General features: G+C 46.1%; 1 protein-coding gene across 2 annotated transcripts in view; it reads right to left on the bottom strand.

Moving 5' to 3' along the window:
• Positions 1–15,418: 15,418 nt before the first annotated feature.
• Positions 15,419–20,166, bottom strand: part of Man1a1 (mannosidase alpha class 1A member 1) — a 142,714-nt gene continuing 137,966 nt past the window's right edge. For both annotated transcript variants that reach the window (XM_013143329.2, XM_063235093.1), the window contains 2 exons: positions 18,344–18,459; positions 15,419–18,096 (listed from right to left, as the gene is read on the bottom strand). In XM_013143329.2, the coding sequence (XP_012998783.2) occupies positions 17,973–18,096; positions 18,344–18,459 (240 nt within the window). In that variant the 3' untranslated portion in view covers positions 15,419–17,972. The remainder of the gene's footprint in view (positions 18,097–18,343; positions 18,460–20,166) is intronic.

Raw genomic sequence — 20,166 nt, 5'->3', positions numbered from 1 at the left:
GCGCTGGTTGGAGCTGTGGTAGGGCCAGCCCCGAAGGCCCTTGGTGGCTCCCCACTTGTAGAGAACGTGGCCGGCCTGGTTCCTGGGTGCCCCGTGAGCTGCCCACTGCGGCTCCGGCTCCGAGTCAGGGTGACACAGGGGAAGGAAACGCCCAGCCTACTAGGTGTCCGATAGGAGGTCGCCTGCTCTAAAATGGAAGAATGAATTTTAGGAACAACAGAGGTTAAGAGCAGAATATATTTACTGAGAGGAAGAAAGCTTCTAAGAGAGAGAGAAGGTCCCCGAGCAGGTTGCTGAGGACCCTGCTTTTTCCAGGAATTTTTACAGAGCAAAACCACCACAAGGTGAGACAGGTCCAAGATGGGGGAAAATGGGAATTGGCAAGGCAGACTGGGATGAGGTGGGTCAGAATTATGGTCAGCCAATAAGATTACACGTACAATTGCGCAGGTAAAATTGATTAAATTGGGACTCAATTGGGAAGCAAGGCACATAGCAAGCAGGCATGAATAGATTATGGTCTTCACTGGTAAGGGGTTGGGTTAGTGGCTCCTTCTGGCTTCCTCAAGCTGATACCTATTCAGAATATTAGTCTCTGATGTTCAGGATGTGGCTGCATTTGCTTTGCGTTTTGTATTGAGATCTGGCCCGGAGTGGGAGGTGTCTCTGTCTCCTCCAAGATCACAGGGTACCTGGGCTTCTGCACTGGCTCCTCTGAGGGCCCAGCCCTGTGTCACTGCCTATAATATTTCTAACTCAGCTCTCTTTAACAAGGGGGCATCAAGTTCTATGGTCTGGGAAGTGTCCCAGCTGCTAGGGCCACACCAGATGCTCAGGATAGGACCTGCGCTTGAGTGCCCTCCAAGTCAGACACCTGTCACACCCTGAGTCGACGGCAGGCTGGGGCTGGACAGCTTTGCTGTCTAGGAAACAGTGGACGGAGACAGCTGAATCTGGAAGCAGCAGGTGGAAGAGCAGGCAGGACAGAGCCTGGCAGGCTGAGGAGGAGCTGGGGACTGAGGCTGTGCTGCTGCTGTGAGCAGATCCTGTTTTGTTCCTAGTTTGATTAGGGAAGGAGGCGATTTGCAGCAAAGGACCCCTACCTGGGCTGAACTGGGCCAGCTGGTGGGGGCTGCCAGGCTCAGGATGCAACACTGAGCTGTTTATTCCTAAGTCAGTTTCCTTGGTGAAGATTCACTCCTAACGGCCATTCACTTGGTCTCGCTCTGGTTCTGGTTTCTGTCTGTCTGTCTTGTTTCTGTTCCTGCTGTTACGGGACCAAGTTTATGTTGGTGTTAAGGACAGTTTCCATTGCAATCTGATGGCCTGGTAATAGAAAGTTAGGCATTGGTTGTCTGAAAGGCACTCATATTGATTCTCATTCTTCCTGGCTCACTGCCTGTGCTCTAAGATAGCTGTGGAATTACATGTGTAATGAACACACCAATGGCACAGGGAGACTGTTCAGAAACATGGTAACCAGTCAGCCAGCACCTATAAGGCTGCTGTTTGGTCAACAGCAAGTATTTCTTTCCCACAAAAGAGAGTAATGGGATTAATTTAGCATTTCCTAGTGGGTGGTATCTATTTCAACATAAATGTCTCTAGAGATTGGTTGTACATATAACTATAAAGCAGAGTATTTGGGAGGAATTTTATTATGATGAGAAAAGTCATAACACACACAAATCAGGTTGTGGCTGATGACATACAGGAAACCAAGGCATGTTCCTGTGAATAGCACTTAGAAAGCAGGTTTAATGAAAACCAATCTCTGCTGTATTTTCCACTAAAGAAACCAGGATCAGCAAACCTTTCAGCACTGAGTGAGATTGTAGTTAACCTCAGATGATTCTCTGAGTTTTGCTCCCATTGGATTCTCCTCATGAGTGGCTCTGCATGACAATCTCCAAGCTTGTGTCAAGATTCAGATTGCTACATTTTGGTCACTTAGCAACTAAACGAAACAAACCTTAAATCACATCCTGGGGACTCAGGGAACATGCAGCTCTTGGTTTGCCATGATGTACCTGAAACTCACCCTGAGCTGACCGTGTACTCACACATCTGACTGCATCCTGGGCTAAGCCATGTGGTGCTCTCTAGAGTTGGGGGCTGGGACTGCTGGAAGCAGCAGCTTGCCCTGTAGTGAACACTGTGCCTCACATCAGCAGCCTGGGCAAGGGGCACAACTCAGTTTATATATATTTAGTACATGTCTGCAGAATGTCATGATTACAGTCATGTGGGTAACTGGTACATGTGGGTAATACATCTGAATTCTCTGTCTTATTTCCTCTACACACCCTCCCTCCTTGCTTTTTCCAACTCTGAGCTTTCTTCCCACTTATAAAAGCTCTATTTTCATAATTTTCTCTTTCAATTCTTTTTTCCCCATCTCCTTTCCCTCCCTTTTCTCCCCTCTCCTTTCATCTCTTGTTTCCCCATTTAAAAAGATTCTCTACTTCCTCCTTATTTATTTCTCTTTTGCTCTATGTATCTATAATTTTATTTTAAAAAACCATGTAATATTCATGCTTGTGTATCTGATTTATTTCACTTACCATTATAGTCAAAGTGCATACATCCTACCAATGCCTCAAGTACATCCCTCTTTATGGCAGAATAGTAATCTGCTGTGTATAAATACCACATCTCCTTTATCTGTTGTACAGCTTAGAGCTTGTCCATGGTCCATGGATGAATTCACCTGGTCTATAGGAAATACACTGGGTATCCACAGCACCGATTTCTTTTCTTTTTATGTGTATCTCTTCCTTTCAGGATTTCGGGTTCACGGTATTGACTGTGGACTTGGGGGAAACGTGGATGGTTTCAGCACAGAACCCAGGTCCACCAGCCTTTGTGGAGAGCACCTGGCTCACTGAGCCTGCAATGGCAAACAGAATTGCTGAAATGACACCCAGGATTTAGAGGCAGATTTATTTTACTTCAATGTGCACTGATTCACAAAATATCAGGTCCTGATGTTTGGTGGTCTAGAGCTTATATGGGAAAAACAGGAAGTACAGAGGCAGAATGGTTTGTCAATTGGGGATTGGTTTATGCAATGTGCATTGTAGTGACCAGCTCTGTATCACAGTGACCAACTGTTTTTAGAGACAGAAGCAACTGGAACTGGAACAGGAACTATTACTGGGCAAGTAAGCAACTGAAGTATATTGGCTAGGGGGTGATTTTCTGTTAGACTTCCTTCCTGTTTTACTTTCCCTGGCAAACCTTTGCTGGGCATGTTACATGTGATCTTCTGGGACAAAGCCCAAACAGAAGCAGTAACATTAGTGCTGTCAGTGATACTAGGATGGGCCGTAGCCAAGCTCCCCAAGGTTTTCTTATTGCAGAGGTTTTTCCCTAAATTGTTTTTAGGAAGAGACATAATTTAGGCTTGTCTGTTTTATAACATTACTCTGGTGAGGTAGTGAGGGTTAATCTGATCTAGGAGAGTGTCCGGTGTGTCTGATGGATTGTTCTATTCTCTTCGGGCAACCATTCATAGAGTTTAGGGCAAAAAGCACAACTAGCGAGGGGAAGGGGAAACAAGGACTGGATAAACAGCCTGCAAAGATGCAAGAATAAAGGGAACCTCTGGGAGGTCGAGTCCAGGTCAGTTATGAAGAGGGGCTGCCCAACAGGAGCCAGATCAAAGGCAGAAGAAGGCGTCTTTTAGATCCAGGCAGGTATACCAGCAGGCTGTGGGTGGCAGAGGACTAAGGCAATGGAGGGCAACTGCAGTGGCACTGGCAGCCTGGAAATCTTGAACTAGCTTTACAGGCAGAGTTCTTATTTATTTATTTTAGTGGCTGTAGTCCTTACAACTCATAGCTGAAGGTATGGCCATCTATCAGACTGGGTTTTCTTATAAATATCAGGTGCTTTGGCTTGGTGTCCAGTGAGTGATTGTGACCAAAGATCTGCAGGGCAGGCCTCAGGAGGTGTGGCTCCAGAATGAACTTTGCCTCCCCTTTTTGATATCTTTGAGAAGTGCTTGACTGGGTTGTTTCTAGGCAAGACAACCTTTGGAAAGGCTCTGGCAACTCATTTGTCAGGGCTGACAGTCCAATTTTCCTCAGTCAAAATGTGGAACTCAGAAGGAATTGCTGACAGTCATCCCAGATGGTCATTAGATGATGTCATCTGACCAGGCTCTGGAGAGAGGCAATGGCAATGACTAGCTGGAATCAGTTCAATTGGCTGCAAGTAGATGAGTCTGGAGGAGGGAGTGAAGCTGTAGATGTTGGCAGCAATTGTGGTAGCCAACCAATGAGTGGTCCAAGGTTTTTAGGAAGAATGGGCATTTTATTTTTTTATTTGAGATACAGGGAGAAATTTGGTTTCATTTTTAACTTCATTTTTAAAAGCTCTTTTTCCTGCAGTTAGGGACTGTGGCTTTTGACTAATTACATATCTGACTTCCTGTTTGTGTGTTCTGTAGCCTTGAATGATGGTGCAGCAGACATAGAGTGGGTGCCCCTCAGAGAGTGACCACTCAGATGCACGCCTGGCTATGCCTTTTGTGGGGGAATTAGGCACAGCTTAGCTAAGGAGGGTGTGAGGCCTCCATTATGCTGTATGTCAATCACTACAGAACTTCAGGTGAGAGCCCAGTTAGCCAAGAAGACGAGTGCTTCCAAGCCTTGGTGCACAGAAAGAGCAGCCTATTGCTTATGCTATCTGTTCCACTATACACATTCATTCATCAGGCACTCAGAGGTTAAACATTCCAACCTCCTCTAACTAACAAGAGTTGATCAAACTGAGCAGGACTGACAGAAAAACTAACTGGAACAGTTCCCCAGGGGTCTGACCGGAATCAGGCAGACAGATGGACAGATTGCAGCCTCCTCCCTTTGAGGTCCAATATGAGCTGCTTAAGTGGGAGCCAGGAATTCTGCTCCAGACCTCTGAGGGGACTCAGAAGTCTCAGGTGTACTTGCCCACTGGGACGTGGAGAGGCCATCAATGTGTCCTTGAAGGCCACAACCAGTGACCAAAGAGGTCAGCATAGTCAGTTTTCCCCACCAGTGCACCGGATACAGTGGCAAATGGAAACACTGAAATGACGTCCAGGGGTTGGAGACAGATTTATTTTACTTAGATAAGCATGGATTGGGGTCATCCAAAATATCAAACCCTGATCTTGGGTGGTCCAGAGTTTATATGGGATAAGCTAGAAGGAAGTACAGAAGCAGAATGACCTGTCAGTTGAGGATTGGTTTATACCTTGTGCATCATAGTGAGCAGCTATGGACCATGGTAACCAGCCATCTATAAGAGACAGAAGCAACCAGAACTGGAACAGGAACTATTACCCGGGGAACTAAGAAACTAATTCTACTGGCTGGAGAAGCATTTTCTATTACAAGCCCTCTGCATCTACCTGTTAGTTATGGTATCTTTATAACAGAGGCTTTAAATCTTTTCAAGTAGCAGACTCTCCTCTTCCTCCTTGGAGCATCTGCAGATGGAGCCTTGGTCACAGTCACTCACTGGACACCAAGCCAGACATCTGCTGTGTGTGTGGCCTTCAGGTGCTCTCCAACACTGTGCTGATCATGTTATTCATCATCTGCTAACCTAGGCACACACTAAGTACTGACAGGAGTGACATGGCCTCTGCTGGAATAAGGAAATGGAGTGATCTGTGTGGTGGCATGTGATCCAAGTTAAATGTGACAATTTGATATTGTGATTTGCACTAGCCACTTAGAAATTCAATGCTACAGTTGTTGGGTGATGTTGCAGAAGAAGTAGTTCCACTTTATGGAACTACTCTGAAATGTGACTTTTAAATTGTTTAATGTAAAATACCTTTTTTACTCTTACTTTGACCAAATGATACATTTTAAAAAGCATGGGTGCTTGGGCATGGTTGCACATCTTGTAACCCCAGCACTCAGGAGGCTGAGGCAGGAAGATTGCTGAGAGTTTAAGCCCAACCTGGGCTACACAGTAAGTTCAAGGCCAACCTGAACTAAATAGCAAGACCTTTCTCTAAAAATAAAAACAACAACAACAACTACAAACAGGGATGCATACTCTTTTCAGGGCAAATATTCTGGGGTGCAGACTGTGTAAGGCCCTCTGCAATATGTGAAAATAAAGCCATCTTTCTCCACCAAAAATCTGAGGAACTTGCTCCTAAAAATAACTCCAAAAGAGATCTTATCAAAAGCAATTAAATTCAGACCTGAATTAATAATTTTATTAACTAGATCTTAAGCAACCCAATTACATTTGTGTAACTGATTTCTTAGGATTAGCTGACTACAGACCACTAATGTTTGTTACATATCAAGTTAGAGTCCACATCTCCTGCAGCCTGCACTGGGCCAGTGGACCCTCTGCTGGGGGTGGGGTCTGCAGGGGACCTGAAGACACTGCGCAGGATCAGTGGGTGAGCTTGCTGGTTACTAAGAGGCCGAAGGTCTTCCAGAGTGCCATGGGAATGCAGGGCTTAGGGCTGGGCACAGGGCTCCTGCAAAGGAAGGACTCTGTCTTCACACGGGTAGGATGGGGCTCCTGCTGTGCACTGAAGGAGGAGTGAGGGGAGGAGAAGAACTGGAAATGAAAGAAGCAGACTTATGTCTCTGAGAAGAGGAGGGAGAGAGAAAATAGTTCCCAGTTTGAAAAATAACATCTTAGCTCAGTGAAAGAAAATATGAACTTGTGTATTCAGGCAAAAATGTAAAGGCTTTGGTAAGAAAGACCTCTGGCCAGCCCGCCAGGCCATGTACATTGGCCTGACGACAGACAGTGGGTCCATCATTAATACAGGTAGACTCCATATGAAGGAGAAAGAATGGAATTAGATCTGCACTGGTGTGTTGGGTGTTCATTTGCATTATGAGCTGAGTTCAAAGATGCATAAGTGTAATTACTTTTCTATAAGAAGGGAAATGTAGCCTGCATATTTTGGTTGCTCCCATTTGTCTCCTGAAAATTTATTTCAAACACCCTCCTAAGTGGGGTATTGTGTTTTCCCCTAATTGTCACCTATTACAAGTAATATGGAGTAGTGACAACTAGTTGAAAATAAATTGGTTTAAAAAAAAAAAAACCACTACTGTTTAAAAAAAAAACCCAAAATTCTGGGTTCATAAAGTGTTATAAAGCAACCCCATTCCACAACTAAATTATCAAACTCAGCAGTGGTGATGGGGACATTCATTTCCGACCAGATTATAGTGCCGACCAACTTATATTTGCTCATTTTGTGAAGTTAAATTGCTTTCGACAAGTTGTTGTGGTCTACATCACCAGCAGAGAGACAGCCAGGCCGCAGAGTGCTGCGCTCTGAAGGCTTCAACCAGGTGCTGAATGGGTGGCGGACCGAAGGTCCCCAGGGGGACACTGGAATGGGGCTTGAAGGAGTGGCTTTGCCTCGTAAGCCCAGAGTGAGTGCAGAACTGAGGCTCAGGACGTCTTATCTTTAAATCTTTTCTTTTTTTGTCACTGATTCTCAGGCTGGGTGACTGCTATTTAACAGCGTCAGTGTCTCTGAAACATGCAGGTTCTCTCTCTGGAGCAGTCACAGGCTCTCATTATATCTGTGCTCCATGGAGGAAAAGATGAGACCAGGCTGGTGTGTCTGGCTTGGCAGACAAAGGCTTAGCTCAGGGCCACATTGGTCATGTGCACATGTGGAGTCAGGGTCAGCTGATATTCAAGGCAGGGTGGCTAACAGTCCCTAGTGTCTGAAGTGATTGCGTTAGGGTTGTGACTTCCACAGATTTCATTTTAGGTGCATCTGTCCCGCTCTGAGACCAAGGACAGTTTCCTTTTCTGACAGCTGTCCCGAGCGCACTGCTTACTTTCTGTGATGAACTTCCTGGGGTGGTGGAGATGATTCTCATTAGTGTGCTCCCTGCTGAGATCTGAAGGACTCCCAGTCTATCTACAGCTTCCTGCAGCTGAGGACTGGAGCCTTATTATTTCATGAGAATCTTGAGCTACACAGAGGTCTCCAGGGGTTGCCAGTGACTGGCCATGGGCACTTCCCAGACATTTACCTGTTCCCTCATCTACTTCCCAGCCTTGCTTGCTTGGCTCTGGCAGTCTTGACTGGTGCGGGGAGGCCTGGGCCGCAGCTGGAAGGAAGGCAAGGGGCTGGAGGGGACAAAGCCTTCCTGTACTTCTGCAACAGCTCCTCCATGACTGAAGCCCTGGCAGATCCCCCTGGCCTCGCTGGTCCTGGTTTCCTCCTTGTGCATCTGGCTCCTGGTGCGCCCCATCTCTTGTCTCTGGTGCCACTGTGTCAGCTGGTTTTCTTCCTGCTCTTCTGACAGCACCTCTCAGCTCTGCCGTCTCCAGTTAACCGATTCCATTGCCAAGCTCCTAGCTGAGACCAGTGGTGCATGACCCTAGGCTGGTGCAGCACTGTAATAGTTCCAGAGACTCTAAGGACAGTGGAGGCACTTCCACATCTCTCTGTTGCTAGCTCCTCAAGCTCCACCAGGACCCTCGGGGTACTCTTTAACCATCTGAGAGCCAGAAAAAGCCAGTCTTCCCTGTCTTCTTTGGGGTGGGCCCACAGGTGGGGGAACCAAGCCTGGGGCAGTTCCCAGTGTGACCTGGGGAGTCCCCAGTGACCACTGCTCACGATGTGGTTACTGGCACTCGGTCAATGGCTTTTTATTTTAGGAAACAAACGCAACTCTATTGCCAAGTGTATTTTGTTCTGCTCTCATCTTTTTATGGAAATATCATGGGCAAAACTGTAACATAGCATATATTTGAAAGATAAGGGAGGAGTGGGTGCATCTCTTTTTCTCTTTGTAACTTTTATTTAAAGAGTGTACAAGACTCATCTGCAGCAGAGGATGCTCTGCAGTTAATCAAGACACACACTTGGGAGGAGTCTGCTCGGGCCTGGACGTGCAAGGACTCCTATCTAAAGGATGAGCTGTGTGCGTGAGCCAGGAATGCTTTCTGGTTTGGCAGTTTGCATCTGACCTTGGGTAGAGGTTAAAAGCCCAGATATACAATGTGGAAAGTCTGGAACTTCCACTTAATGTAATCATCATTGTGTGAAGGAGGCCAGAGAGAGGAAAGCAATCTTTTTTTTTTGTTTTGTTTTTAAAGCAGAAAAATAAGCTCATAATCTTAAGTTTATTATGTTTATCTATTTTTTTGTTCATAGTATCGTCATCCTATATGGTTTTTATCTGGTCTTTTACTGATTTATAATAGTGAGAAAAGTCACTTTCGCATGTCTGGGGATTGACGAATTGTGCTGAATCTGTTTTTTTCCCCTTGGTTCTCTGTATCTGAGCTGCTCTGGAGGGTACAGGCAAACAAAGGTGGCTGAGGGTGAAACTCTAACCACTTGCTTTTGCCACTAGTTAGAAGGCTGGGGGAAGAAGGAAGCTGGTCTTATCTGAAACACAGATACATCCACGTTATTACTGATGGGTCTGCTTTAGTCCTAGTGTTCCTTGTGCCATAACTTTACTAGAGGGCTGGCAGCAGAGTTGCTGTCACTACAGAGAACCTGCTGTTCCTTGTGTCCCCAACAGTGTCCCCTGTGCTGTGCTGGGTGGCAGTCAGCTAAGGTGTAGCCTCGCCAAGGAGCGGCAGTCATTGCAGTGGCCAGGCAACCCCAACTCTTCCCCAGTAAGCCAGCTGCTGCAGCAGAGCCGGGGTGTCTCAGCCTCCTGAGTGTGCTGCCCTTGGAGCTACCCTGGGGACAGTGCTGGCTTCCGTAGGGTCCCCAATGCAGCTGGCATACTGCGAACATACTAAGAGATAGAAGACTATTTTTGGTGGTTTCATTTTCGCTTTTGCAAAAGAGTGATGAAATTTTTCCTAATGACAGCTCATAATTAGGCATCTCACAGTCATGGTAAACACAAGATCATTCACTAAAAATAGGATCTGTTATGCAACTTCGCAGCTAGCACTGCTCGGTGCAGAGGGGCCCAGCAGGGGCTTTGTCCTTTTGTAGCAAATTTAAGATGAGAATTAGGTTTATCTTTTGAAAAACTTGGGATTAACTTTCTTGCCTTTCTTAACCCCAACTAACTCCTCTAAAGTCCACCCAATGCTCCCTATGGGTGGATGGAGGGGTACAGTGGGGCTGGGGGCAGGCATGGCATTGCCCTTAGCTGAGGGGAACACATTTCTGAGACCCTTTTGGCAACCTGCAGTAATAACTAGCAAGCCAGACAGGTACAGCAAGATGGCTCAAGATTTCACCCTATTAGCATAGCCCATAATGGCGCACATGTTGGACTTACACATTTTTAATTCTAGAACTTTGCATTTAAGCCTCATATGGTGACTGTGAAATTCCGGAGCACACAGGATAGCATCTGAAACATTTAGGGTGCTTAATAAATATTTGTGGATGAATTAATGAAAACAAATAATAAGCTGGTGTGATGCATATGAATAGGAGTTTGCACAAAGCTCTTTGGGGGCTCAGAAGACAAACAAACAAACAAACAAAACCAAAAACAACTGGTAAGAAAAGAGAGGCAGATTGGAGGCAGATAAGGAAGTGGTGCCTTTGGGGCAAGGGATAAGTTAACTTCCTGTCACTGTACCAAAATGCTGGAGAGTCAACCTCTACAAGGAGGACTTTATTTGGCTCAAGGCTCTGGAGGTTGTAGTCCATGGTTTCCTAGAGCCCAGGTTTTGAGCCTGTGGTGAGACAGTGCCTTATGGTGGGAGCTGGTGGCAGAGGAAGCTGCTCACAGTGCAGGAGATGGCAAGGAAGAGAGAGTCCAGAGGGAGGAGCTGAGACCTACATGTCCCCTTTAACTCATGCCCAGTGCTTTCATTTCCTCCCAGCAAGGTCCCATCTCCTCCCAGAAGGTTCCAAAGTGGTGGCCAGATGTTCACCTCATGGGCCTTTGTGGGGGATTTAAGGTCCAAACTATAGCACAGGAGCAGACATGGAAGGTGGATTAGGGGAGCTATGAGTACAGAGTGCCCAAGAGTGGTGGCCATGCTTGTGGCGGATGCTGCTCACCCTCTAGACTGGGCGGCTTCAGGAAGGTGAGCCCTGTTGCCACACATCGTGTCCCCAGTGCTGTAGAAACTAAGGGTGGCATGGCAAAAGGAAAGGAGCTGCCAGGCAACATCGTGGTTCCTCTTCCTTTGGAAGGGATCAGTTTTAAGTCACCATTAGTGATCACTGAACAGATAAGCTGATTTTGGAAGCTATACCAGCTCTTTCAGAAGAGTTATTTCAGCAATCCGTCCTAGTTCATAAAATTGATTTTGTTGGCCTCCAAAGCTGTTCTGAGATGGACATAAAATTGTTCTTCAATCTAAAAGGAGTTCTTAACTGCCACAGTTGCTGTTTTTCATTGGATTATTTGTAGACACCAATGGCGCGATTGGTGAGTGTTCTCACCAGTGCATCAATCATGCAATTTAATCCCAATTTCTTTGCTACAAATGCTAACAGAACACTCTCTGTTCTCTAGTAAAAATACATGGGAAATACTCAGCCCAAGACACAGGGGTGGAGAAAGACAACTGGCTCTTTTTGTCTTTGCAGGTCAGAGAGCAGGAGCTGGACCCTGGCCCTGGCCCTGGCCCTAGACTCTGAGCAGCAGCATGTGGCTGAAGCAGTCTGGCTGAAGGAAGGCATCCAAAAAAGCTGAGGGTAGTTGGAAATTGCACACAAAATAATAGCAAACGTGCTGTCCTAGCAAAGCGAGCTGAAGCTTCCGGGGCAGGGAGAGGTGAACCCTTCATGCGTGGAGGCTGGAGGTGGGAGGGGAGCTCAGCACCTTCCTTTCAGGCAGGGAGCTAAGGCCTCGTCCTAGCACCAGCTGCGTGCCCCATACAGGAAGTGCTCAGCCTTTGGGACGTCCCTGAAATATCCCACATCTATGTAATGAGCTATCTTGAGGGTGAGACACAGATACACCTTAACATGTGGCCTGAGGGGAGTTTGTACATGACTTTAAACTATCTCTCATGAAACAGCTCCATGTGTGGGACTGATTGTGGCTGTGTGGGCATCAGGACAGTGCAGAGTTCGGACACTTGCAGTTGTGGAGTTTTGGCCCTGGAAACACTGCCATGCACTGCAGTAGCTGTGTTGGTTCTCCGGAAAGGAAACATGGCGATCCCCATTGTGGTGAGGACCCTAACATCTGTCTGTAGTAGGGGGCAGGGCTCTCTAGTGTGTGTGCTGCAGCCTTGTGCATGGGCATCTGGGCAGGTGAGGCACAGCTAGTGGCTTTGCCAAAGCTCATCACACCTTGCATTTCACCAGGGAAGATGCTGAGATCCAAATCCCACGTGCCTGTGTGTGAACCCAGTCGTCTCTGCTCAGCTTCCCCATAGGTCCAAATGTACCCATCTCCCCCTCTTCTGTACTGCCTTGCATGGACAAGAGAGATATAGATGCATATAAAGGGAGGTGTTTAAATCGTATATATTTTAGCAGCCCTAGCAAAGACCATGTAAATTCCAAAGTTGGTATACTTACCGGTGAGGTTAAGACGTGCTCTTGAAGGGCAGAGTGGGGAGGGAGGGAGAGACTTAGGTGGCCGCCCATCCTGCCTGCAGCAGGCACTCTGGGTCACAAAAAGCTGCCCCACCTGCCTGGGTCCACCATGGTGTACCCCGGCTCTAGGATGTGACCCCAACCTATGTGCTCTGTTTCTGCAAAGACTTCCAAGAGCTGCAGAGTAAGGAACAAAGGTCCTTGAGAGTCTGGGAATGACTATTCACTGGTTTCTCCTAAGAAAGTTGGAACAACAGAACAAAATGAACAGAAAACTCCCAGGTGGAAATCATCTTGAAAAATGTGATTAAAAAGCTGCAGTTATGGACCTGTTTGTAGAATCATGAATTTGTGTTCATAGCCTAACATCAAAATATTCTAATACGTGGAAAAGTTTTTAAGAAGCTATGCATCTATCACTGTTTTCTAATGTTTCCTGGCAATTTGCACTCACTGGAGAATTAAATTGATCTGACACAAATTTAAGTTAATTTATTCAATAAGCAATGGCATGTTTTAAGGGAGTCCAAATGATCATACTAATGACAAGCCAGGAGCTCTCTGACGATTAGTGTGGATATGGATAGAAAAGCCCTGGATAGGTGGGGTAGGAGGAAAGAAGGTCCTTTCCAGAGGTCATTTCCAAGAACATCTCACACATTTCCATGACACAGACAGCTGGCAATTCTGTGCAGGGTATGCAAGTGAGAGTCATGTTGTAGTCACCAAGAACAGAAGAACCACCTTGAGAAGTGACTAGAAATAGCTACTGGGGGAGAAAGCAAAGGAAATAATCATGGACTAAATCAGGGATGACTGAAGTTAGTGCTTTCGAGAGTCCCCAAGTAAGAAAAACTTGTCTAAAAATTCAGTGTGAATGTGTTTCCAAAAGATTTTGGTGTAAAAATTATGGTTAGGAATGTTTTTGTGAAAAGGTGAATCTGTTTAGGTGCTCAAAATCACCAAATTGTACTTACAAGCTCTGAGAAGTCCAGAGAAAGAACATGTTCTTTTCATGACCCCAAATTAATTCACTAATCCTGCTGCTCTTGGGAATTTCATCTATCTATACCTTAAAATAGTGCTTCTCAGTGCGTGAAGAGACAGTAAACTGTGGATATGCCTGGGCCTCATCACAGTTTTGAGTTACTAAATTTTGGGAAGACTCGGAAACCTGGATTTTAACCAGCCTCACAGAACACACTGCTGTGTCCTCTGTGTCCACTGCTCTACTCTGGAGCGGCTGGTTGGATTCAACCTTTGCTTTCCTAGCTCCTTGTTCATTAGCATGAAACCTTACCATGGCCCCATGTGTCCAAGCACAGAGCAGGGATAGAAACCAGTTCCTAACTTTGGGGAACTCCCCCATTGCCTGTTTAAACTAAGAATCAGAAACACTGCCTCCACTCCCTCGTCGGCTTTGAATGTATCTGATGTTGGGCAATCAGTTCTTGAAAATCATTACTCACACACCGGCCAGTGCAGACAGAATGAACCTGGGAAAGAGGCTGTCGGCCTCTGGACCGTGGAGTTAACTAGTGTAGGCTTCCTGTGCCACTCACATGGAGCTGGAGTGGGTATCAGATACGTGCGCTCCCTGCCTGAGTGACAGAATGACTCACCTGGCTCTCTTTTCTTAAAATTTTAAGCAATCAGAAATTAGATGTGTTGGATTCCTCACTGCTGTTTCTGTGTGGGTGGCTGATTAGGATAAATAAAATACAGTATCATGTTTAGAACAAATTCTAACAAACCTGTCATTAGTAAATACAACTGGTGCCATCTGTGTTACAAAACTGAGTTCACGAGGCTCTCGTCTGACTGACTCTGTTAGGGGAAAAACTAATTCTTTTGCTTGATGCTACTGAAAGTTGTTTATTCTTAAATTTCTGTGTGAGGTGCTGGTGAAATCTGGGGATATAAAACAATAGCACACTAGTCAAGCAGTAATGTTTAGGAAGCGACATTTAGGCCGGAAAAAACTTTTTGTATTTTACACAAGGGCGTACATGGTGCCTTCATTATGTAAATAAATTTGTTGAGAATTGATTCCAGTTGCAAATATAAATTTGGTTTCTTAAAAAATTGATTTTTGACACTTGCAAATAGTGTAGCAGAATACACGGTGGAGTTCATTCATTTGCACTCACCCAGTGACAAAGTGTGAGGTATTGGCTTGGGAAGGAGTGAGGCAGGGCCTCGTGTGTGTGCTTGCATGTGTGTGTGCTTGCCTGCGTGTGCATGTGTGTGTATACATGCATGCTTGTGCTTAGTCTCTATTCTCACGGTGCGTAGTCATGAAGTTAGGTACACAATAAACAAGCAAGGAATCAAATGTGTGACCAAGAGGAAGCAGGAAATAAGGGGGGCGGAGGAAGGGTGCTGGGATCTTCTGATCTTTGGGAGCAGCCGTTCTGCCAGGGTGCTCGGAGCAGAGCTGAATGAGAGGAGGATCCAGCTATTGAAACCTGGGCAGAATTTAAGCACTGGGAAGAGCAGCCGAAATGTCTGAAGAAAATACGACAAAAGTGTGAAAACCCAGGCTGTTTCAATACCACGGGAGGTTTCCCTCAGCCTGCTCCTAGGCACTGCCGCTCCCCGATTTCCCCAGCAGTGAGCTGGGGGTCTCACCTCCGTAGGGGGTGGTGGGCGGGAGCTCAAGCTGCTCTCCGCGGATGCAGTGTCAGCACCAGCACTGCCTGTTCCTGGCCAGAACTCCCTGCCTCTGGCCTGCATGTCCTGGCCATGACCTGGCTTAGCTTCCTTTGTTGCCCCTCATTTGCAGCGTGAGGGTTTTCGCGGGAAATGTTTCCTTCCTGAGGTTCTCCACCTGACTTTCATTAGTAACTCCTACCAGGAGCTCCTGTTTCCATCCACCACTGCACACACTCCCCCGACACTCAGATTATTAAAAGGGAAAAATACAGCACATGAGGAGATATATTAACAGACTTTATTCACAATAGAGAAGTCTTACAAATATAATTTTTAAAAATTATGTGTCAATCTATTATGTTTCTCATAACATCAGAGGTTTATATAAAGTTGGAAATGACAGGATGGATTTATGTATAAATCAGAATCAATGTAAAAAGTGTATAATACAAAGGAAAAGTTCATGACAAAGAAGTCACAGAGTTCTAAAGACTGCCATACAACTTATGTGTAATATTAATTGCACAAAGTATATCAAAACATATTGCATAAACGCAAAATTAAGTGCTGTTTAAATTGCTCAGTTTTATGGATATGAATACCTATATCATTTCAACTGTAGAATTTTGGTGAAAATGAAAGACAGTGTCTCCCTACAGACTTCAGTTGTTTAACATAATTAACACAAAATATATCTTTAAGTTACATCTCCATAATATTAATCTCTATCTTGTATACATTTTTGGCATTTTGGAACTTCAGTTAAAAAAATGCAAATTCAGAACTGAAAGCCAGGGCTGAAAGATTCACTACAGGGAGTGTGGGGTACACACAGCCTGACCTCACGCTCCACCTGCTGAAGGGGTACAGGTAAGCTCTGTGTTCCCTCAAATCACACTGAAATGCAAGGAAAATTCATTAATATAAGTCACTAGTCCAAGCACGTTCATGTGAAAACTCTAATCTAAATGCATATAGCACATTTGGGCAGTGATCTTTTATATTTTACCTCAAAGTCTTTGGGGAAAAAGACTTGTACAGTCAGTTCTTTAGGGAGCTTGAGATATGAGTAGGAGAAGTTACTTTGAGTCACAGATACATTAACATGGCCATAATGATGTACCCAAGGGACCTCTGTCCCTTAGTGACAATTTTATGGACTCACTCTAACATATACCAATGTATCATACCAAAAAGCAAAACAGAAACAGGCCATACAAACCAGTCCTATTGAGGAGATCTTTGAAACATTTTAAAAGTTGAAATAGCTAAAAGTATTGTTTAAAGAGATCTATGAAAATAATTGTTTTAAAAAATATTGGGCTGAACTATATGAAATTGCTGACCCTGGACAGTTTTAATCTACAAACAGAGTGGCATAGTCCACAACTCTGTACGCTTTGGCTGACCCAGGAGGTGGCCTGTCAGGCACTGGTCTGTCTGACCACCTCGGGGTGGAAATTCAGGCTGCGAGAGTCTTTGTGCCTCAGTACACACAACGTCAGACCAGGCCTTCCGTGGAAATTTGACCCAGGTGATGTGATCTCACCACATCTCTTCTTGGGAAAACTGGTCCTCTTTCCAAACAATGTTTAGAAAAATCAAGTAATTATGCTGATCGGCTGCAGACTGATTGGGGGTGTCCATTGCTGTATGTTGCTTCTAAGTTAGAATCATCATGTTTAATTTAACCATACTAAATATAATCTTATTTGACCTAAGAGTTTATTAGACTCTTTGATTCATGAATAAATACATCGCCAAAGCTTCTCTTACCAAGTCAAATCCCGCTTTCAAATGGAATCATTCATTGCATTTGAAAAAAGATCCTTTATAGACTTAAAAAACCTGAATCAAATGGAATGCTTCTTCCTTCTTGTAAAAATTTAGTATGACGTGGAAACAAATGAACTAACAGCCACATGAAATTACCACCTTCTCTTTAGAGACCCAATTGCTTTACTTATTTGGTTAAAAGCAAAAGGTAGCACATCACCAGGGACACGGTTTCTCTTTAAGAAATGCCACTCACCAGTGGTGGAGCTCGCACAGCCGAGAGCTCGCCTTGCTGCGGAGCAGGGAATGGAAGGGATGAAGCACAGTCCAGGTCCAGAAGGGATGCTGGACACTTAAAGCAAAAGTCGAGAACCAACTCACCCATGAGGACACAGCAATGTGGTCACTCAACCAGCGCATACTGTGGCTGCATGACCTGAGGTCAACATGAGAGGACTCTTTAGGGTTGACTTTCTAGTCTGAGACACAGGGTGAGTGGCGCTGGTTAGGAGACACCCTATCAAATCACCACAGACCCACCCATGGAGGCTGTCCCAGGTGTCAGATCTGTCTCTGGTGGATAGGCCAACCATGTTCACGCAATACTGAAAAGGAAAAAGCTTTTTAGTATTTATTATTATGGCTTTTTGCAACATGGCAAAACATTACAGCTTAAAGCAGATGTCCTCTCCTCACAGAGGAGGAAAATTTTTGCAGTCAAATCAAACAGTAACGAGGAGGTCACTGGAATACCATTCTGCCTACGTGTTTAAGGAAAATGGTACCACAGCTTGATGACCTGCAGCGATAACATTATTCAAACAAACCAGAGAAACTAAATCTGTGACTTGACCGAATGGCTGCGTAAGAAAGGAACAGGAATTTATGTGTATTTATGCCTCATAGTAAACATAAAAGACTGCAAAGCAACCTCAGAACTTAGAAAAACCACAGACTCACTGGTAACAGTTTATCATGTGCCTGATTACCAGGGAAGGGTCCCTTAAGGTATGCAGTGAAGGGAATGAAGCAGAAGAAAATAGAAAATGTCTTTTTATTTCTCTTTCACTTTAACTTCCTTGTTTGCACGGAGTACGGGCAGGACGTGGGCCTCGGAATTGAAGATCCAGTGTTCTAGGGGCAGAAGGTCGTCGTCGGAAAATATTAAGTACAGATATCTGAAGGAGAAACAGGAGCACGTCAGCCCAGAGACAGCGGAAAGCACATGAGTGTCCCTGGGCTGGCGGGACCTGAGGGATGCTCAGGCACCTGAGCGGTGTCCATGTCCCCAGCCACCAAACTCAGGGAGGACTGAAGCACAGCTCCCAGACCCAGACAGCACTGTGTGATCCCAGGCGACACAGACACCTACAGGGAAGATCCACTGAGAACTCAGCCCACCCTCGGGCCAGCACCCATGCTTACTTCAGAGTCTCTGCCAGGAAGAAGCTCTGCTGCACATCGTCATAGCTCTCGTGGACCAGGTACACGTCCCGCAGGCCTGAGTAGCCTCCTGACACCCGGCAGTGATTTTCCAGGGCCTGGGTCACACAGAGGGAAACTGATCAGGAAAGCAGCTGGGAGCCCAGACCGCTGGGCTGTCAGTCAGACAAGCACTCAAGGTGAACAGCAGCTTGTTAACAGTTTAAAAGAAACATCAGAACACAAATGCAAATAAAATATGAAAAACCACAAGATATATGGAGAATATACGGAATGCTTCGACACTCAGTTTTGGAATAATTTGATACCGATTTCCACCATTTCTCCTAGGGGCTCCAGCAGAGTTTGACACAGCAAGGCCTGCAGGGCAAGTCCAGTCCACTGCTTATTTTCTAATATATTTTTCCTGTGACAGCCGTGCTCACCGTCCCCACGTTGCCAGGGCTGCTTGTGCACCTCAGGGATGGAGGGGCTGCACTGAGACCTCGGGACTCCAAGCCTGGCCTGGGCCCTGCACAGCGGCTTTGCTGATGGAGATGCTGCCTGGGATTGTGAGCCACTGTTGAGAACGTGCACTGGACCCAAATGACTTTAGTCAGAACATCTCATTTCTTAAAAATCAGTGATAGACTGAGAATTAGAGATATTGGTACAGAGCCAAACGAAGGAGCTCCGAGGCAGTGAGGCATGTGGCTGGTTCTGTTCCTGAAACGTGTGTTTCCTTTCCTGAGTGTGCTGTGAAAAAGACGGCAACACGCCTATGAGCAGGTGCCTAGCAGTCAATGGCCTCCAGGTCTGAAGCTGCACGGACGTATCTGATGCATGTTTGGAAAAGAGACGCGTAGTGTAGGTAACAAGGACCCTGCCGGTCACTTTGCCACCTGCCAGCAGCTGACTACGGTCACTGTCCTTCCCTCCACATCCCCCTTTCTGTTACTTTTCCCAGCTTTCTGTTACGTGAGTGATGAGCTGCGCATTGGAAGGTCACATGCTGCGGTCAACACCACCATGGAGCTGGTCCCGCAGTGCTGCACACCCACGTCACACATCCTTTTCCTTTACTAGTGCACGTCCCTGACCTGTTGCAGCTCCTCGTGGAGGCTGGGTACGTGTGACACGTCGTGGTCACTCTGGGTCCCCTCCCATCACGCTCCCTTATTTCCAGAAAGTCTGCCGTTTGTCCTACCTGCTCTTTACTTGTGAATGTATTTATATTTTAGACTTTGTTTGGGAGGGAAACCATGTGATATTTATTTTTCTGCGCTTTATCTCACAGCACTGTGGTGCCAATTTCCATCCCTTTTCCTGGGACCAAGGAACCCATCACTGCACAATGACTTGTTTTGCGTGGTTGTTAGTTTGCGTCAGGCCTCTACAGCTGGCTCCTCTTATGACTGAAAGCCTCTCTGGTGGACATCTGCCTTCCTCGCCCATTCTTAGCCTCTTCTAATCGCCGCTCTGCCTGAAGTTCTACACAGACGAGGCATCATGGCGCTTGGCTTTCTGCGCCTGCTGACCTTGTGCGGCACAAGGTCCTCTGTTCACTCCTGCTGCTGGAATGGCAGGTTTCCTCTCTGTGCTTAAGGCTGGGCACTGTTGCGCTGTCCTGTGCCTGCCACACCATTTGTCGTCATCGTCGGATCTGGGATCTGCAACACGGGTGTCCCCTGCGTGTGCTCCCTGGACGGTTGTCCTTGTGCTTCCTGAGGAGCCGCTGTGCCCCTCATCAGGCTGCCCCGATCTGCATCACTGTCATGGTGTACAGAGGCTTGCTTTCCTTTCTCCAAGACACCACCAGTTCCCTC

This window comes from Cavia porcellus, unplaced genomic scaffold, assembly GCF_034190915.1.
Source record: "Cavia porcellus strain 051 isolate PalLab524CR breed Dunkin Hartley unplaced genomic scaffold, mCavPor4.1 scaffold_24, whole genome shotgun sequence".
Classification (NCBI taxonomy): domain Eukaryota; kingdom Metazoa; phylum Chordata; class Mammalia; order Rodentia; family Caviidae; genus Cavia; species Cavia porcellus.
This window is presented reverse-complemented; position numbering and strand designations above follow the sequence as displayed.